Source organism: Arachis ipaensis, chromosome B05 (assembly GCF_000816755.2).
Source record: "Arachis ipaensis cultivar K30076 chromosome B05, Araip1.1, whole genome shotgun sequence".
Lineage (NCBI taxonomy): Eukaryota > Viridiplantae > Streptophyta > Magnoliopsida > Fabales > Fabaceae > Arachis > Arachis ipaensis.
The window spans coordinates 9,773,455-9,793,043 of NC_029789.2; the positions used below are offsets into that span (position 1 = coordinate 9,773,455).

A 19,589-nucleotide genomic window follows, 5' to 3' on the forward strand; every position below is an offset into this window, starting at 1 on the left:
TTTGGTATTGAACATCTCTTCGGGCCTTTTGTGGTGTTTTCTTTAGAGTGACCCTTTTATCTTTCCAAATCGTTAAATAGAATAAATGGGCCTAGCAAGCCCAGTATTATGTGGCAAGCAGGAACCCTTACAATACGTATATTTCTCTTGTATATCACACCACCTATTACTATAAGTAACACATTCCAGTGTGCACTTTCAGTAGTCACCATGCCAAATTACCTCGAATGTAACTCCGATATCTCTTGGTACTTGAAGCATCAACCTCCGCATATTGAACCTTTTAATATTTTATGGCGTTTTCTGTTAACTCAAGGTTTTGGTAAGAAGCTGCAGAGAGGCTAGTTACCTTCGATTTTGGATCATCATATTATTTTATGAAAAATGTTTAGGCTATAAATTTAGTCGCCAAAATAATGTGATGTAATTGGTTACTTTTAGATAAACAAGTGAACTTTATGAGCTGTTTTATTCCAGCTACCACCATGCATTATAGATTAAATTCTGGTTACATAACTTCGATTATATAATATGATATACCGTTACTTTTTTTTATTCTTATTTCCAAGTGCACTTTTTTTTTTCGGTTCAAGCTAAAATTACGATAGTAATAATTGGGGTATTCTCTGACCAAATGAGAATTACAAACGAACAAAAATTATAATATAAATATAACATTAAGAGTATTGACATGGGGATGTTTAGATCGATGAATAAAATTAGACACATTATTATATCTTATTGGGTCGTTTTAAAACTCCAATATGTTAATCCGATTTAGAATAATCTTGCTCTCTAATGATATGAGTTTTCGTTTCTTTATTCTTACTCAATTAATAGGCTTTTGTTAAAAACATTAAATTCGCGATCTATATACAAAAATCTCGTCCATAACTAAACTATCTTTTGTTTCCACGGTTCCACCAGAATGCTGTACCAATCGTGCTACTAGGAATGTACAAATTATAATCGGTATTTCTTTAATTGAAATTGAAAAGTCCTTCCTCGGTGCACTAAGACATGACGTATAGAGATGTGTCCTTATTAGCTAATGGAGTAGTTGGCTTTTTTTAATGTTAAATGCTTCACGTGAAACTGGGTCAAATGATGTTGTTTGTTTCCATTAGAAAATTAGTGTCTTCCCGTAATGGACTTGGAAATGTTCCCAATCGCTCATCAAGTCTCTTTCTAGCAAGAGATAATTATCTCTCCTTGAGCCTTGTAAGCCCCAAAGAAATAGAAAATAATGTGTATTGACCTAATCCTACTTATACCGAGAGCATGGACCCTGGAATTTAATGGGACGACTCAAAAACACGTGGATTAGGATTAGCTGTTGCCACTACTTATTTGGGTATTTGTTGCGGTGGTAATCTCAATGCTATTTAAACATAGACCAAAATGAAATATACTAAACTATTGTTTTTTTTAGAATTTAATTTTAATATAATAATAATATAAAATATTTTACACAATTATTTAATTATATTTATTTTTTAGAATTTAATTTCGATACCTTCTCTTAGCTTATTTGTATTTGCAATTTTAACTAAATGTGTTTTCTAATTATGTTTCCAAGGACTCAATCGATCTATTGTCTGTAGGGGGGAGTATGGACCCCACCCCCACGTGCTCTCTTCCGCCATTGAAGACACGACTAGTACTACCATGCACCATCCCTTGTCCGTTTCATAAACATAGAAAAAGAAAGAGAGAAAGAAAAAGGTGCTCAAATACCCTTTTCCGTAGTTAAGCCTGTAATAACTTAATTTCCAAATTTAAATATTTAACAGTACCCCACTCATTCGGATTTAAATATATGATCAGTCACTCAATAGAACGTGGATGGAAACATTTATTTATTTTCAATAGGATAGAGCTATGAGTATTATATTTCAGAGTACATGGGTGCACGTGGCTGTGGCGCCCACATCGACGCATGTGGTCCCATCCAACGCACGTGTGCAAAGTATCGGTCCCTTCTTATTGGTTTTGCTTCAATCCCTGGCTAGCTGTCATACTCTTATCTCCACCCTCTCCTTATTTTTTCTTTTATTCAAAATTTAAAATTAACAATTTAACAATTTAATAATCATAAACAATTTTTAAAAAACATTTGTCAGATAAAGAGTTTAAGTTAACAAGTTTTCAGGAATTTTATTATGGTTATTAAAAATTAAATAAACAACATAATAAATATTTAAACTTTGTAATTGTTTTATGATTTTTTTTTAATTAGTAGCCTTTTCTTGACAGAATCTATATTTTAATTACCACTATTTTTTTTAGTTATCAAATTAGGATAAAAAACGTAAATAAGCCAAAGGAGCGGAGAAATTACGTAACTCCGCCAAATTGAAAATTGCTTCACGAATGAGTCAAAGCACATTATTATATAATTCGAACCAGGTTGGTTCGAACTACAAAAACACATAATTCGAACCAAGGTAGCTCGAATATTGATGGAACAAGTGATGCATGTAATTCGAACCTAGTTGGTTCGAACTAGGATCACATGCGTAATTCGAATCATGTAATATCTCACCATATAATTTAAATAATTTGATTGAAAAATTATCATGAATATTTTTTAATAAATTTATTTAAATTATACCACAAAAAAATATTTTATTCTATGGAAAATAATTTTAAAAATGGCTTAAAAAATGTTAGAAGTACTATAAAATTTGTAATGTCCTAATGACTTAGGACATTAAAGAAATACTCCACATAGTCACTGTTAATTTAGAAATTAAAGAAAAAATATTTTTATCATGTATTTACCTAAATCAATAGAATATTACAAACTTTTACAGTACTCATAACATCTTTTAAGCTATTTTTTAAAATTATTTTGTATAGAATAAAATATATATTTTTTTAATTTTTAAATTATTAATTTTTTTAATAATTTTTTAATACATTTTTTTAATAAATTATTAATTTAAACTTTGACTAATTCGAACCAACTAGGTTCGAATTACTTGCTGAAGCCTCCAAACGTGTAATTCGAACTCAGCTAGTTCGAATTACTCTCGATCCTAATTCGAACCAACTAGGTTCGAATTACATGTATCACTTGTTCCATCAATATTCGAGCTACCTTGGTTCGAATTATGTATTTTTATAGTTCGAACCAACCTGATTCGAATTATATAGTAATGTGCTTTGGCTCATTCGTGAAGCAATTTTCAGTTTGACGAATTTGCGTAATTTCTCAGCTCCCTTGGCTTATTTACGTTTTTTACCCTTAGTTTAAACGTCATATTTTTTAGCTGAAAAATGATATAGCTCACCTTTTGAAATAACTAATTAATATGAGAATTTTAACATTTTCATTTATTTTTAGGATACATCACTCTTTGAAGCCTTTGAGTGCTTTGACTATCAATATTATTTGTCTTTTGACTTTCATTTTAAAATTATTCGTATATAAATCAATCCTACTTAAAAGGATTGTGTATCATAATAAATCGTTTGAAGTTTAACCGATTAACCTTATCACTATATGAATCGGTCTTGGTCAAAATAATTTAGTAAGTGATAAAGAATTCGACATAAATCATTTTACATTACACCGATTTAGCATGGGAAAAATTGCTGCAAAATTCGGTTTCTATCAAATCGATTTACTAGAAACATGACCTCTATATAAATCAATTTGACATACTGATTTACCATGTGTTTGGTAGGTCGGATACCGGACGGGTCGGGTGAGTATCCCGGTCAATAGGGGGAAAATCGACTGGACGTACGTCTCCGGATTGGGGGGTAAGCGAGGTCCCGAGCTCTTTGGATATGGAAAAGGGGTGTCACTTGCAAAGACACTCTGACGCACAAGTCAATGAAGTGTGCAGGCGAAAAAAAAGGGGGTGATTGGTATGTGATGTACTTTGGGGGAAGGGTAGGTCCTTCCCCATATATACCGTGTCAGAGGTGGGCCCTGTAGGGACAGGCCCACCTTCTTCGAGGCCTCTCTTGCACAGCTGTGGCAAAGCTGTCAGGGACGCGTGTCCGGGTCGGAACCTGAGCATCTCCTCCCGACCGTTCGGGTCGGGTGGTGCTCGGGTCGGGCCGGCCCGTAAACTGCGTGGGCCAGGCCGTAACAGTGCCCCGACGCGCCAGCAACGACCGTGAGGATAGTTGGTGGCGCGTCATCTCTTTTCTCGTGTGGCGTCGTCAGGCCGGCCGTCCGTAGGGTGGACATGCCTCTTGTGCGCGTGTCTGTTTGTTGTTGGAACGACTGTTTGTCGCCTCGTTCTTCGCACAGGGCATTTAATGCTCATAATGGGCTGGAAAACCCCGTATGCAAAGCCCAAGTCTTTCGCGCTTCCTGGGTGGCAGTTTTAAACAGTTTGTTTCAATTTTTCCTTTTTCCACTCTTGCTCCTACTATCTCATTCTTCTCCACCCAGAAAATCCTAGAGCATCCCAGAGCTTCATCCTAACATCTCTGTGCATTTTTCCTTCTTCCCTCTCAGTTTTCACAACCGTTTCAGGTAATCTTTGGTCCTCTCTCTTTTCTGCTTTATTGTTGTACGTTTGTTGTTTGTATCTGCTTTGTGTTCTTGCTGTCTTGTTTGATTTTTTTTGCTAGATGACTTTTTAGTGCCAAGTAGATGTGTTAGGGGAGGGGTACCATTCCAGGGTAGGTTTTTAGGTGGCTTGCGTGATAGGTATAGCTTTAGCCATGCTTGATCTTAACTGTTGAATAGGATGGATATAGTTTCTGGGTTTTTCCTCTACTCCCGACCTCATAGACTAATGGAGTGGTACCCCCACTGTAGGTATGCCTCGCGTCGTCTCCCGGGCTTCTGTTTCCGCCGTGAACTATGACCCCTACGCTTGGGTGACCTCCGATGTGAAGGACTCGCCGAATCAGATGGATCTGGAGGAGTTGACGGAGTTCCGGCAAGCCGGGTATCTGTGCGGGGTGACAGACGAGGAGGCCAATTATGAGACCTTCGTTCCTGCCCCCAATGAGCGGTTATATGAGATTAATTTTCGCTCCCCCCGGGTTGCCGACTGGATTTGGTTTTACAAAGCCATGTTCACCCAGGTTAGCGTTCGCATACCGTTTTCCGACTTTCAGATGTCGCTTCTTAATCGGATATCCGTGTCGCCGTCGCAGCTCTATCCGAACAGCTGGGCTTCTATCCGCTGTTTCGAGATGGTTTGTGAATATCTCGAGCTGCCGGTGTCGGTGGATGTCTTTCTCTTCTTCTTCAACCTTACCAACCCTTCCAGACAAGGGAAGGCGAGGAAAGGGTTCCTGTCCTTTCGATCTGCCCAAGGTCGGAGGGTATTTGGCCTGTTCGAGGACTCCTATCATGGGTTCAAAGACAAATTCTTCAAAGTTCGTCCCGTCAAAGGTCGCCATCCCTTTTGGTTGTCGCTAGAGGGGGAACGCCTCATCCTGACGTATTGGAGCTTCGGGGCGGGGTCTAATTCTTTCATTAAGGTGACTTACAAGGGAATGTCCCCTGTAAATAAGAGGATTGCCGATGTGTTGTTTGCGCTCTTTGGAAAGAACCCCGTGAACCCCACCTCCTTATGGGTGAACGGGAGTCCGCCAGGAGTTATATTTGTGAGCTGTTTTGTCTTGCACTTTTGCATTGTTTATTATTTAATTTGCTCTTCCTGACTTCATGACTAACGTATTTGTTTCTCTGTTGTAGTGGAGATGTTTGCTTCGGTAACCGGGCACGAAAATTTAGTCAAGACCTTCTTGGAGGATAGCGACGAGGAGAAGGATGACGAGAAGGATGCCGGGAAGTCGGAGGGCCCTACCTAGGAGAAGGAGAATCAAGCCGTACCTTCTCCTCGGGATGCCGAGATGTCTGATAAGAACTCTGTCGGGGCACGAACTTCTCTGGTTCTCGAGGAGGCGGCTGTTGTTGGGCACTCGTCCTCTTCTCGTCAGGAGGATGATGATTTGACGCTCATCCCCACTCCTAAGAGGCGAAGGGCATCCTCCAGCCCGGAAGGAACCCTTACCATCATGGAGAGGAATTTTGATGCTGCCGCCTTCCTTGACTCCCAGCTGATCCCTGGCACGGAGGATCACTTTCATGGCACCGAATTGGCGGGCCAGGCAAGGTGGATGTATCGTACTCTGCTCTGCGGAGCTGTGATAGCTCGGAAAGCCGAGTTCGAGTTGTCGGGTATGCAGGCGCTTCAAAGGAAACTTGAGTCTTCTGCCAAGGTGAATAACGATTACAAAGTTCAAGTTGAGTCACTCCAGGGGCAGCTGTCCGAGGCAGGGGAGAAGCTCAAGGCTACTGAGGAGAAAGCTGCCTCTGCTGAGGAGAAGTTGAAAGCTTCCGATGAGATCGTGTCTCGTTTGGTCGAGCGGGAGATGACTCTTGAGAGCCAGTTGAATGCAGCGCAGGGTCGGGTGGCGGCCTTGGAGAAGGAGCGTGACCAGGCCGTTTCATCGGCTAGAGCTGCTCAAGCTGAGGTCAAAGAGCTCAAGAGGAAGCATAAGGCGACCAAGGAACAGGAGAAGAATGCGATCTTCATGAATGAGGAGGCTCTCAAGGCTCAGGTGAAGATCGTAGCTCCCGACTTCGACACCTCAGCGATTGGGGTTTTCAAGACGATTCAGGACGGCAAGATTGTCGACATGCCTCGAAAGTGAACTCTTATGCCTTGTGATTTTATGTAGCTTTGTGGCTTTTTGGTGTAGATCTTTTGAAATTCACTTATACTTTGGGTCGCTTGGTCGGCTAGTAATTATCGTCTTTTGCTTATTTAGCAGTATTTTATTTTTCGTTACCGTTTTTCCAGTGCGGACTTATTGCTTGTGTCCGTTTTGCCGTTTTCGTTGGTAACGTGGTTGAAACCGTCTTGGTCATATTATCACGGCTGTTAATTATGGCTATGATCCGACTGGCTCCCGGGGTGATCAGTCCCGGGTTTGCCATTGAAGAATGCGATTGTTTGGGATGCGTATTGGGGAATAGTAGATAGAAGAATTCAGACAAGTAAAAATTAGTCGTTAGCTAAACAAATCCGTGAACATGGTAGGCATTTGGTAAAAGTAAATCATTGGAAATTATCATCTGATAAAAGTAAACATCTATCTAGCTCGTCATGCCGCTTGGCCGGTGTGCCCAAGCTATGAATAGAACCTTCTCAGGTTACCTGCATTCCATGTTCTTGGGATTTCTTTGCCGTCGAGTCTTTCCAGCTTGTAGGCGCCTTTGCCAAGCACTTCTTTGATTCTGTAGGGACCTTCCCAGTTTGCCGCCAGCTTTCCTTCTCCTGGGGTCAGTGGTCCGACGTCGTTTCGTCGCAGGACGAGGTCTCTTTCCTCAAATTCCCTTCCGAGGACCTTGGTGTTGTATCGCAGGGCTATCCTATGTTTCAGCGCTACCTCTGACAAGTGGGCCATCTCTCTGACCTCGTCTACCAGGTCTTTGTCCATTGCTTCTTCTACTCCTGTGAGGAGTAGCCGCGGACTCGGCTCACCGATCTCCACGGGTATTACTGCCTCGACTCCGTATGTTAAGCGGAAGGGGGTTTCCCTCGTCGGCCCATGTGCATTTTTTGCTATCTAAACGCTTTTTAAGACCTAGTAAGATGATCTTATTTGTAGACTCAACTTGCCCGTTTGTTTGGGGGTGTTCAACTGAGGAGAACTTCTGTTTTATCCCCAGGTCGGTGAGAAATTCTGTGAACTTCTTGTCAGTGAATTGCATCCCGTTATCTGAAATGACGATCTCTGGGATGCCAAAACGGGTTATCACCTGCCTCCACATGAACTTCCTACAATTGGATGAGGATATGCTAGCGAGCAGTTCAGCCTCTATCCATTTGGTGTAGTAGTCGATGGCAACTATGAGGTACTTGACCTGCCCCGGGCCAACTGGAAAGGGTCCCAAGAGGTCGACTCCGCACTGTGCGAAAGGTCGAGTGGATGTTAGTAAACTCAGCTCGGAAGCTGGCGCTCTGTGGAAGTTGGCGTTTTGTTGACACTTTGCGCATTTCCTTACGAACTCCTTGGAGTCATTCATCATTGTCGGCCAGTAGTATCCAGCTCGGATGAGCTTTCTTGCTAGGGATTTGCCCCCGATATGGTGGCCGCAGCACCCCTCATGGACTTCTCTGAGCACGTAGTCCGTCTGGTCGGGGTGCAGGCACTTCAGCAAAGGTTGGCTGAGTCCCTTTTTGAATAGCTGATCCTATATGATCGTATATTTGGTGGCCTCCCTTCTTACCGCTTTAGCTTCCTTTTCGTCCTGGGGGAGTTTGCCGTTTTCCAAGAAGTCAGCGATGGAGTCCATCCAAGAAGGGCCTATTTTGGTCAGGTGTAGGGCAACTGCTGGCTCTTTCGCGATGCCTTGGATGAGGGAGCGGTTGCCGGTTCCGGGTTTTGTGCTCGCCAGCTTGGATAGGAGGTCTGGCCGTGTGTTCCTCTCCCTTGGAACGTGTTGGACCGTGACCTCTTCAAATTGTTTGCTCAGCTCTTTGACCCTCTCTAAGTATTTCTGTAGCAGTGAGTCTCTGGCTTGGTAGCTTCCATTCACTTGCGAAGTGACGACTTGCGAGTCACTGCATACTTCCAGCCTCTTGGCCCCAACTTCCTGAGCTAGAACCAAACCCCCTAGGAGGGCTTTCGTATTCTGCTTGGTTGTTCGATACAGAAAACTCAAACTTAACCGATTGTTCATAGATGACTCCGGCCGGCTTTCTAAGATGATCCTGGAACCTCCGGACGTCTGGTTGGAGGCTCCGTCTACATGGAGCTTCCACCGTGTGTCCGTGTCCTCGGTTGGATTCCCGGTTACTTCCACCAGGAAGTCTGCCATTGCTTGCGCCTTAATCGCGTGTCGGGGCTCGTAACCTAGGTCGTATTGGGATAGTTCGATGGCCCAGGTCATCATCCTTCCCGCCAGATCAGGTTTTTGGAGCACCTGACGAATCCCCTGGTCCGTTCTCACGACCACCTGGTGACTCTGGAAGTATTGTCGTAATTGGCGGGAGGAGACCAGGAGTGCCAGTGCCAGCTTCTCCAGCTTGCTGTATCTAAGTTCTGCCCCTTGCAGCGCTCTACTCACAAAGTAGATTGGTTGTTGGGCCTTCCCTTCTTCGCGCACCAACACCGCTGCAAGCGCCCCTTTTGTTATGGCTAGGTACAGATAAAGTGGTTCTCCGGCTTTGGGCTTCCCGAGCACTGGGGGTGCCGCCAGAATCTCTTTGAAGCGGTTGAAAGCTTCTTCGCACGCAGGGATCCACTCAAATGCCATTCCCTTCTTCATCAAAGCGAAAAAGGGTAGGGCCTTTGCTGCCGATGCACCGAGGAAACGGGACAACACTGTGAGCCTTCCCGTCAGCCGCTGAACGTCTTTGATGCAACCCGGACTCCTCATCTGGAGTATTGCTTGGCATTTTTCAGGGTTGGCCTCCACTCCCCTCTGGTTTATCATGAATCCCAGGAACTTTCCGGCCTCCCTGGCAAAGGCGCACTTAAGCGGGTTGAGCCTCATGCCGTGTTGTCGGAGGGATGCGAACACGTTCTCCAGGTCGCTTATGAGATCGTCAGGGCGGGTGGTCTTTGCGAGGATATCATCCACATAAACTTCCACTGTCTCGCCGATGAGGTTGCTGAATATTTTGTTCATCAGCTTCTGGTACGTCGCCCCCACATTTTTCAGGCCAAAGAGCATCACTTTGTAGCAGTAGGTCCCTCCTGGCGTTATGAACGCCGTTTTATCCTCGTCTGGCCGGTGCATCGGTATCTGGTTGTAGCCCGAGTAGGCGTCCATGAAGCTCAGATATCGGTACCCCGCGGCCGCGTCAACGGGTGCATCAATGTTGGGGAGGGGATAGCAGTCCTTGGGACACGCCTTGTTGAGATCAAAGTAGTCTACACACATCCTCCATCTCCCATTGTGCTTTTTCACCAGGACCACATTTGACAACCAGGTAGAATAGTCTAGTTCTCGGATAAACCCTGCCTCAAGGAGGCGGGCCATTTGTCTGGCCACTTCCTCTGCCCTCTCCTGAGATATTTTTCTTCTTCTTTGGGCCACTGGTTTGGCTTCCGGTTTAATGGTTAGGCGGTGTGACATGAGTCCGAAGTCTATGCCCGGCATGTCGGCAGGTGTCCAGGCAAACAAATCGCCATTGGCTCTGATCATTTCCAGCAAAGATTTTTTTAACTCATGGGGGAGGTTCCTATTCATGAACGTGAATTTTTCCTCCGAGTTCTCGACCCTAAACTTCTCCAGGTCCCCTTCGGGTTCGGGTCTTGGTTTGTCGTCAACTCTGGCATCCAGGTCAGCGAGAAATACTCCCGATGCCTCTTTAGACTTTTTTCTTAACGAGAGACTGGCGTTGTCGCAGGCGACTGCCGTTTCCAGGTCTCCCCTCACAGACCCTACTGACCCTTCTTCAGTTATGAACTTCATTACTAACATCCTCGTGCTGATGACTCCTCCTAGGTCGTTGATTGTCTTTCTCCCCAGGATGATGTTGTAGGCGGTGGAGTCCCGTAGGATCACAAATTCGACCATTACCGTTCTTCTCGCATGGCCTTGTCCCAATGAGATCGACAGGGTGATTATGCCATCCGGCTTGATGAAATGGTCGCCGAGCCCTACGACACCGTGCTGGTGCGTCTGTAGGTCGGCGTCTGTTAGGCCCAAAGCATCGAACACATTGCGGAACATGATGTTCGAGTCTGCCCCTGTATCTACAAGGATTCGTTTGACGAGACCGGTTTCTACTCTGGCCGTTATGACCATTGGAGGACTCTCTTCGACCTTGTCGAACCACGGATCCTCCGGGCCGAACGAAATGGGTGGGAGCATCCTAGTGCTTCGCGTAGAGGATGAGGAGACCGCCAGGACTTTAGCATCTTTCCTGTGTGCCGACCTTGACCTAGGTGCTGCATTCCTGGCTGTTACCACGTTTACTATGGTGAGGCCCCGGTCGTCGTCCTCCGGTTCTTGGCGTCACTTCGGTGCCCGAGTCCCATCCTCACCATCGTGGTCGCGATTCCGTCGCCTCGGCTCCCTAATAAGGTGGAAAAATTCGGCTAGCTTTCCATCCCTGATGGCCTGCTCCAGGGCGTCCTTTAGATCGAAGCAGTCTTGGGTTTTATACCCATAGCCCTTGTGATAATCACAGTAGAGGCTTTCGGTTTCCCCCTGTTCATTCCTTCAGTGGTCGGGGCTTCGACAATATCCCCTTTTCGGCAATTTGTTGATAAACTTCCATGATCGGCGCGGTGAGGGGAGTGTAGTTGGTGAACTTCCCGACACGAGAAAATGGTTTGGGTGCCTTGCTCGGGTCGCCGTCTCTGGCATGTTCCCTTTGACCTTCCCTGCTTCCGCAGTGTCGGTCTTGGTTGTGAGAGGGCTGCCGTTTGTTGGCGGCCACGACTCGGCTCACTTCTTTGTCGTTGATGTACTCCTTGGCCACACATTGAATTTCCTGCATACTCCACACTGGTTTCGTGGTAAGGTGCTTTCTGAAGTCCTCGTTCAGGAGTCCGTTCGTTAAGCACAAACTTGCGACTGAGTCTGTCAGCCCATCGATTTCCTGGCACTCATCGTTGAACCTGTCTAGGTATTTCCTGGTCGACTCGCCGAGTCGCTGAGTCACCCCGAGTAGGTTGATTGGGTGCTTCGCCTTTGCAATTCTGGTCGTGAATTGGGCTAAGAAGGCATGGCTGATGTCTGCGAAGCCGGTCACCGAGCCCTGCGGGAGGTTATTGAACCACCGTATTGCAGTTCTCGCCAGGGTGACCGGGAAGGCGCGGCACCTTACCTCGTCACCCACTCCTTCAAGGTTCATTCTGGCCTCAAAGGCCGTGAAATGTTCCAGCGGGTCTTGCGTTCCGTCGTACCTCATGTCCGTTGGCTTGTCAAAATATTTTGGCAACCGGACCTCGAGTATGGAACGATGAAATGGGGTCGCCCCCATTATCACGGGTCCCCGTGTTCTCGTCGCTCTGCCTTCGTCATCTTCCCGACGAGCGTCTTCGGTTCCTCGATCTATAGTACGCTGCCTTTCATGTCTGGCATATCTGACGGGGTCATGGCGTCTTCTCGTGCGTCCTCTTTCCCCAGCGCTCTTGGATTCAGCCTTGGGGCTGGGCGTGCATCTGGAGTGGCTCCTAGAGTGAGAGCGGGAGTGGTTTTGTTCTGGGGTGTGTTGGTCGTGCTCCCTGTCTGCCAGCCGGCGTTCCAAGTCTTGCATCCTGTGGCGTAGTTCTTGCATTATTCTGGTGTGGTTGTCGCCAGTTCCCCCGAAGGGGCGTCTCTCGTGGGATTGTGTTGTGTGCCTCGGAGGGGACCTTGGATGTTGCTGGGAAGCAGTCGCGGCGGTGTCCCCTCCGGGCTTGGCCTCGCGGTTTGTTCCAGTTTGGACCAGTACGAAGTCCATGGACTCCCCACAGACGGCGCCAATGTTCGGTAGGTCGGATACCGGACGGGTCGGGTGAGTATCCCGGTCAATAGGGGGAATCGACTGGACGTACGTCTCCGGATTGGGGGGTAAGCGAGGTCCCGAGCTCTTCGGATATGGAAGGGGGGTGTCACCTGCAAAGACACTCCGACGCACAAGTCAATGAAGTTTGCAGGCGAAAAAAATGGGGGTGATTGGTATGTGACGTACCTTGGGGGAAGGGTAGGTCCTTCCCCATATATACCGTGTCAGAGGTGGGCCCTGCAGGGACAAGCCCACCTTCTTCGATACTTCCCTTGCACAGCTGTGGCAAAGCTGTCAGGGACGCATGTCCGAGTCGGAACCTGAGCATCTCCTCCCGTCCGTTCGGGTCGGGCCAGCCCGTAAACTGCGTGGGCCAGGCCGAAACACCATGAGATACGGTTATATAATTCGAATTTATTTACTCGAATTTATCATTCTAACTTTTTCACTCCAACTTTGACAGAATTCGACGAGCATGTACCAAAAAAAGTGTCTATGATGGAAAATAGAAATGAAAGCGATCGTCTATACTGTTTGAATGGTGTCACTTATGTTGCCAGACGTATACACAAACATATTAATGTTTTGTCAATTTTTAACAAATCGATAATAGTTCGATTCTAATGGTTTGGGAGCAAAACCTACTCTTTATAAGTACCAGTTCTTCTAAAAGTGCATCAAAGTGTCTTCCATTAGATAAGTTTTGGGAGAAAGGATAAATCAAACCTTGTAAATTGATGAAATAATTGAAAAGAAATAAAGTTTTCAAAAAGAAAAATCGCTTATAAAAAGAAAATAATTTGCATTGGAATTTAAAGTTGTTAATCGAAAAATATTTTCGATAAGAGCGAATTGATTCGGAATGAGTCAGATATGGTCTCTCGAGAGATATACACATGAGCATGAGGTTAGAAGTGATTGACACTGATTTGGATTTCGATTGTTTTGTATCGAGTAGGCTTGATCGAGTAGGAGATTCGATTCGAGAAATCGAGTAAAGCCTTCAATGAGTTGGTCGAATAGTTATAGAAGTGGGAGAGTTAGTGGTTTCTATCACACGAGAAAATCATGGGGAATATCTACAATCACGCGGCGGGAATGGTTACCAAGAGGGATTGCATTTCAAATTTGTAATTTTGTAATTAATTGTAAATTAATGGTCAGTTATGTAAGATTAGTCTATAAATACTAAGAAGTGATAGGGAATAAGGGTTGGAACTTTTACTCAGAAAAAACACTTAAGCACACTCACATCCCAGGGAATTCCTGAGTCTGCAATCGAGTTATCTTTTCTGTAGGGTTCCTTCCATCTTCATTTTTTCTTTCAATTTACAATTACTTTTCTGTAAATTTAACTTTTCAAGCAAGTTTATCTTTCAAGTATTCTTTACTCTTAATGTCTAATTTACATTTCTGTATTTTTAATTTTTATGTCAAAAGCCTTTTGATCCAGTTGAAGGCATTTTAGTGTTTTTCTTTTAAATTCAACGCAATTTTTTCCAATTTCAGTACATTATCTTTTTGAAAACATTTTTCATTTGTTTCTTTTATTGCTTTACAAGTTTTTAATTTACCTTTTATCCTATTACCCGTCTAATCGAAGACGCTTTGATACACTTTTAGAAAACTGGTACTCGTACAGAGGAGTAGGTTTCGCTCCCAGACTACTAAATATCGAACCACCATCGATTTGAAAAAATCGACAAAACAAATTGGCATGCCCGGTGGGACAGTTTTTAAATCGAAGTGTGTCAAATAAATATTTTTCTAGTAATTTTTAGTGTATGCGATTACGAAGTGGGAAGATCATTCACATGGCTGATGAATTATCAAATGTGAATGGTGGTTCGTCCACCAATGATAGCATACTAGTGTCCATGCAACAAGTTGACGTATCTTCACGTTCGGAAGGTGCAATCAAAACTGAAAGTATAGTCGTTACGACTATTCAAACTGGGAATGTTGGACATAATACTCGTCCACGTGGTCCTGTGCCACCATATCAACCTCCATTAATCGCTGGTTGGCCCCTTTATGGTCTTCTTCCTGGTTATACCCCACCAGTGGGTGGTTTTGTGCCGCCTGTCCGCTTTGGGAATGTAAATGGAGTGAATAATGTTCAAAATCCACAACAACACTCCGAGTACTCTCGTGATTATAATGTGGACTCCACTTCGAATACTGTAAATTTGATGGCAGTATATCGACAACAAGTGGAGGAAAGTCATCATGACCTGGTCAATTTATTGACTCAGCAAATGACTACAATTCTGAATCCCATGATGGCTGATCATGAATCGAGATTCGAGCGTCTTGCTAGACAAGTCGAGAGGATTGCTCGAATTGTTGATTATGATGATGGTAAGAGGCATAATGCCAGGGGAAATAACGAAGGGGTGGAAAATATGTTTCAAAATGAAAACAATATTCCGAATCGAGAAAACCCTCACGTGGTTCCCCGAGGTTAAAATGCTGATGACTTTTTAGCTAGATTACGTGGTGGTGAACGCTATCAAGTCACTAGAATTGTAGAAGAGTTATTAAATCGGGTTGGGCTGAATGTTGGTTTTATGAATCAACCACATTTTGTGTCCACTTTTCCCCAAGTGGTCCAAATGGATGAAGTGCCAAGAGGGGTGAAAAATCCGAAGATAACCACAAAATTTGCTGGTGAAGTTGGAGAATCAACTACTGAACATGTTGTTCGTTATTTGGTCGAGATCGGGAATTTAGCTAATGATGAAAATTTGAAAATGAAATTTTTTCCTTCGTCATTGACGAAGAATGCATTTACTTGGTTCTCAAATCTCAGACCAAATTCAATCACAATATGGAATCAGTTAGAAACTGCTTTTCACGCACAGTTTTATCGAGGGAAAATGAACATAGCAGTTACCGATCTGGTGGCTTTGAAATGTGAAGATGGTGAAACCATTGATGATTATTTAATACGTTTCAAAAATGCTAGAAGTAGATGCTATGTGACGTTACCTGAGAATGAGATAGTGAAAATAGCAACTAGATTCTATATGCGCAGAAAACTGCTTAATGTGCATATTCCTGATTTGGCTCATCTGGCTGAAAAGGTTCGACAGACCGAACTCATGATAAAAGAAAAAGAAAAGTATAGAAACGAGCAGAGGTCAAAGTGTAAGCCTTTTACTCGAAAAGAAAAGGTTGTTTATGTAACCATGGAATCCTCAGAGGAGGAATTCGATTTCGAAACAGAAGTCGATTTGGCTGAACTTAAAAAAGGTCCTCCATATGTTTGTTCTTTATTGAAGAAACTTCCTAGCAATGAAAAGTCGAATGATTCAAAATTGAAAAGTGGAAAGAAATATAGTTTTGATATTTCAAAATCTTATCGGATTTTTGATGTGTTGCTTAAAGATAAACAATTAGTTTTACCTGAGGGTAGAACTTTGCTTTCTGTGAAAGATTTAAAAGGAAAGCCTTATTGTAAATTTCATCAAGCAACAAGTTATTCGACTAATAGCTGTGTCCGTTTCAAGGACTTGATTCAAGAAGCGATAATGGAGGGACGATTGAAATCCAATGATGGCAAGAAAGAGATGAAGGTTGATGTAGATCCCTTTGAAGTTGATGCCAGCTGTGTCGAACCTTGCCTAGGGGTGAACATGGTTGGCATGTCCTATCATTTTGATGTGGCTCTGGATGATTTTGAGTCACAAGTAAGATCTGTATACCCCAGAACGGGAGATGGCTTGCTGGATTTCTTGGTTCAGCAAAAGATCAAAGATCGGGATGTATCTCTGTGTTCTCGGTGCAATGATGTTTTTGATGCTGAGGCGGCAGCGATTTTTGAAAAAGAAAGGATGAAAAAAAATTGGCTCATAGGGAGGAACAAGCACACCAAAGACAGCCAATTCGAAGTGTGGAGGGTTTGGTTCAAAGATCCCTCAGCATGATGTGTCTGAACCTTTAAGTCGATCCCAGGCTATAGGTGTTCAATGGATTAGGAATTGTCAGGAATTCCAAAGGCATGATCATTTGTATCGATGTAACCGTCAGTGGGGGCATCGAGCACCTTCTCAAAATTAATATGCCTTCTATCGAGGTCGAGCCAGGGGTTATTCGAGAGGAAGAGGTAGAAGAAGAAATTTCAATCAGAATAAGAAGCTTCAAATAGATACAGGCAAGGAAGTAAGCAAGGGGACAACGCCTTCTGTGCATTCTCGAATTGTCTTTCCATCTGATGGAGAGACATATCCCAAAGAAATTTCATCGCCTGCAAAGATGGAAAAGGGTAAAGCAGTAGCTCAGTCCTCAGGAGTCGACAAAAATAAGGATGTTGATGTCGATGAGGAGTATTTTGATGAAGAAGATGATGATATGATAGGGACGATCTCGATCATTCCAGCTAAATACCTTGACGAATGTGAGAGTAATCTGGATGAGGACTATGATCAAGAAGATGAGGGGGCTTTTTTCTTCATTCGCATTGAAGATGAGCCAGGAAATTTTCCCCAGCCTACTGAGAGACAGATGTCTCATCTGCGTCCCCTTCATATTATCGCCATTATGAATGGGTTTAAGATAAACAAGGTATTGATTGATGGAGGAGCCACAATTAGTCTTCTGCCTGAAAGAATGTTGGGAAAAGTAGAAAAATATCCTGATGATCTGGTCCCTACAAACATTGCTGTGACCAATTTTAGTGGGACTTCTACGCCAGCGAAAGGGCTGGTCACTTTGACTGTAAAAGTGGGGTCATCAGAAAGACATTCTGTGTTTGTAGTAGTGCCATTGAAGGCTAGTTATAATGCCTTGTTAGGGAGAGATTGGATCCATGGTGTAGAAGTTGTACCTTCTACTGTGCATCAGAGCGTGCTTTTGTGGACTAAAGAGGGTAAACCTGAAATTGTCAAAGCAGATTTGAGTCTGTATGTCGAACAAATGCATGTCGATTTTAGGATATATAATCGAAAATTGAAGCCCTTAAATGTTGATCGATCTCTAAATCCTTATAATTGTGAAGGGTGCTATTTGACTTCGGAAGGCCTTTCGGTGAAGTTACGTTATCCAAATTTGGGATTCGAGGCGACTGGTTGGGACTGCCTTTCTTGAAGACCTTGAAGACTGCACTATGGACCAGGTTGAGGAAGTTTCCAACTACCTGGTAACATTGCATAATTATTTAAATAATTTTCAATTTTCAGCAAATAAAGATGATTCTTCTGATGAAGTTGAATCAGATAAGGTTAGTAAATTTGTTAATTGTAATGTGTTCGATTCGACACTTCCGGTTGACTTTAGTTATAATTGTAATGAAACTAATAATGCGAGCCGAACTACCGATTTAATAGCAGAGGCTCATTGTGTAGAAAATAAAAGTAATGATGATTTAATCAAAGATCCAGTTTCTTCTATTTTTGATGATTCTATTGATTTCACTTTTGATTGCATCTATGATTTAGAACCTTTGGGATTCGAAAAATATTCAATCAAAGAGGATGATTATTATAAAGGGTTTGAATCTCAAGATCCCTTAGAAGAATTTAATCTAGGGACTTCTGATGATGTTCGAATTACATATATTTGTAAAGATCTTGTTGATCCTTTTCGAACTGAACTCTTCAGTCTTTTACATGAATTTAAAGATTATTTTGCTTAGGATTATCATGAGATGCTTAGTCTCGATCGTTCATCAGTAGAACATCGATTAGCATTGAAGCCCAATGCTTGACCTGTAAAACAGACTCCAAGGCGTTTTGCTCTTGAAATCAATATCAAAATTAAAGAGGAAATAGAACGCTTGATCAAAGCAAAATTTATTCGAACTGCACGTTATGTGGAATGGGTATCGAACATTGTCCCTCTTATGAAGAAGAATGGGAAGTTAAGAGTATGAATTGATTTTCGAAATTTGAATAATGCTACCCCAAAAGATGAATATTTTATGCCTATTGCGGATATGTTAATCGATTCTGCAGTGGGGAATGAAATTCTTAGTTTCATGGACGGTTATTCTGGATATAATCAAATTTTTATTGCAGAAGATGACGTGGCTAAAACTGCCTTCCGTTATCCTGGGGCATTAGGTACATATGAATGGGTGGTTATGCCTTTTGGTTTAAAGAATGCTGAAGCAATATATCAGCGAGCGATGAATGCCATTTTTCATGAATTTATTGGGAAATTTATGGAGGTATATATCGATGACATGATGGTCAAATCGATTTTTGTGAGTCAACATATTGACCACTTAAGAAAGGCATTCCTTACTATGAGGAAGAAAGGATTAAAAATAAATCCTCTGAAATGTGCTTTTGGGGTATCGGCTGAAAATTTCTTAGGTTTTATTGTTCATAAAAAAGGGATAGCCATCGATAAAAATAAAGTAGATGCAATATTAGCGTTGTCTGCACCCAAATCGAAGAAGGAAGTACAATCGTTTTTGGGTAAAGTAAATTATCTTCGAAGATTCATCTCGAATCTTTCAGATCGAACTAGGGTATTTGCACCTTTAGTAAAATTGAAGAATGGTTCAAAATTCGAATGGACCACGGAACATCAATCGGCGTTCAATTCGATCAAAACGTATTTGTCTAAATCCCCGATTATGGCGAATGTTCGTCCATCTAAACCTTTAAAATTATATATTGCAGCATCTGAGAATACTATGGGGGTGTATGTTAGCACAAAACAATGAAAACGGGCATGAACGGGCAATTTATTACCTTAGTCGAGTTTTAACTGATATTGAAACAAGGTATTTTCCGATCGAAAAATTGTGTTTATCCTTATATCATGCTTGTATGAAGTTAAAGTATTACATGGTGGCTAAATCGGTGAAAGTTATAGCACAAACCGATCTTGTTAAATATATGTTGAGTTTCCCTATGTTAAGGGGACGTTTGGGAAAATAGATGTTGGCGTTAACAGAATTCGATTTACAATATGTACCAGCAAAAGCTGTCAAAGGACAGGTCATTGCAGACTTTCTTGTAGAGAATTCGAAAGATCTGCATGACCATGGGGCAAATATAGTCGATGTGGAAGGCAATTATTGGAAATTGTATTTTGATGGATCCAAGTATAAAGTTGGTGCAGGGGTTGGAATCCTCATTAGCTCACCAGAGGGTATTCCATCAGAATTCTTGTTCGAATTAAAGTATCCTTGTTCTA

General features: G+C 42.9%; 2 protein-coding genes across 2 annotated transcripts; both read right to left on the minus strand.

The window, feature by feature from the left end:
• Positions 7,469 to 10,816, minus strand: LOC107640107. The gene is made up of 3 exons (XM_016343660.1): positions 9,789 to 10,816; positions 8,222 to 9,608; positions 7,469 to 7,750 (listed from the first exon to the last, which is right to left on the minus strand). The coding sequence occupies exons 1-3, from the start codon at positions 10,814 to 10,816 to the stop codon at positions 7,469 to 7,471; spliced, it is 2,697 nt and encodes an 898-aa protein (XP_016199146.1).
• LOC107640108 lies at positions 11,160 to 12,230 on the minus strand. Its single transcript, XM_016343661.1, has one exon. It carries the CDS (start codon positions 12,228 to 12,230, stop codon positions 11,160 to 11,162), a length of 1,071 nt encoding a protein of 356 aa, XP_016199147.1.

Bases quoted from the DNA above. Each gene is read 5' to 3' on its own strand.
- LOC107640107 (XM_016343660.1), bottom strand. From the start codon at position 10,816: ATGCTCCCACCCATTTCGTTCGGCCCGGAGGATCCGTGGTTCGACAAG. The intron at 9,609-9,788 runs GTACCGATATCT...CAAAATATTCAG, and splicing joins CCCGTTGACGCGGCCGCGGG to CAACCTCATCGGCGAGACAG. The intron at 7,751-8,221 runs GTAAGAAGGGAG...ATGTGGAGGCAG, and splicing joins ACGAAAAGGAAGCTAAAGCG to GTGATAACCCGTTTTGGCAT.
- LOC107640108 (XM_016343661.1), bottom strand. From the start codon at position 12,230: ATGCAAGAACTACGCCACAGGATGCAAGACTTGGAACGCCGGCTGGCA.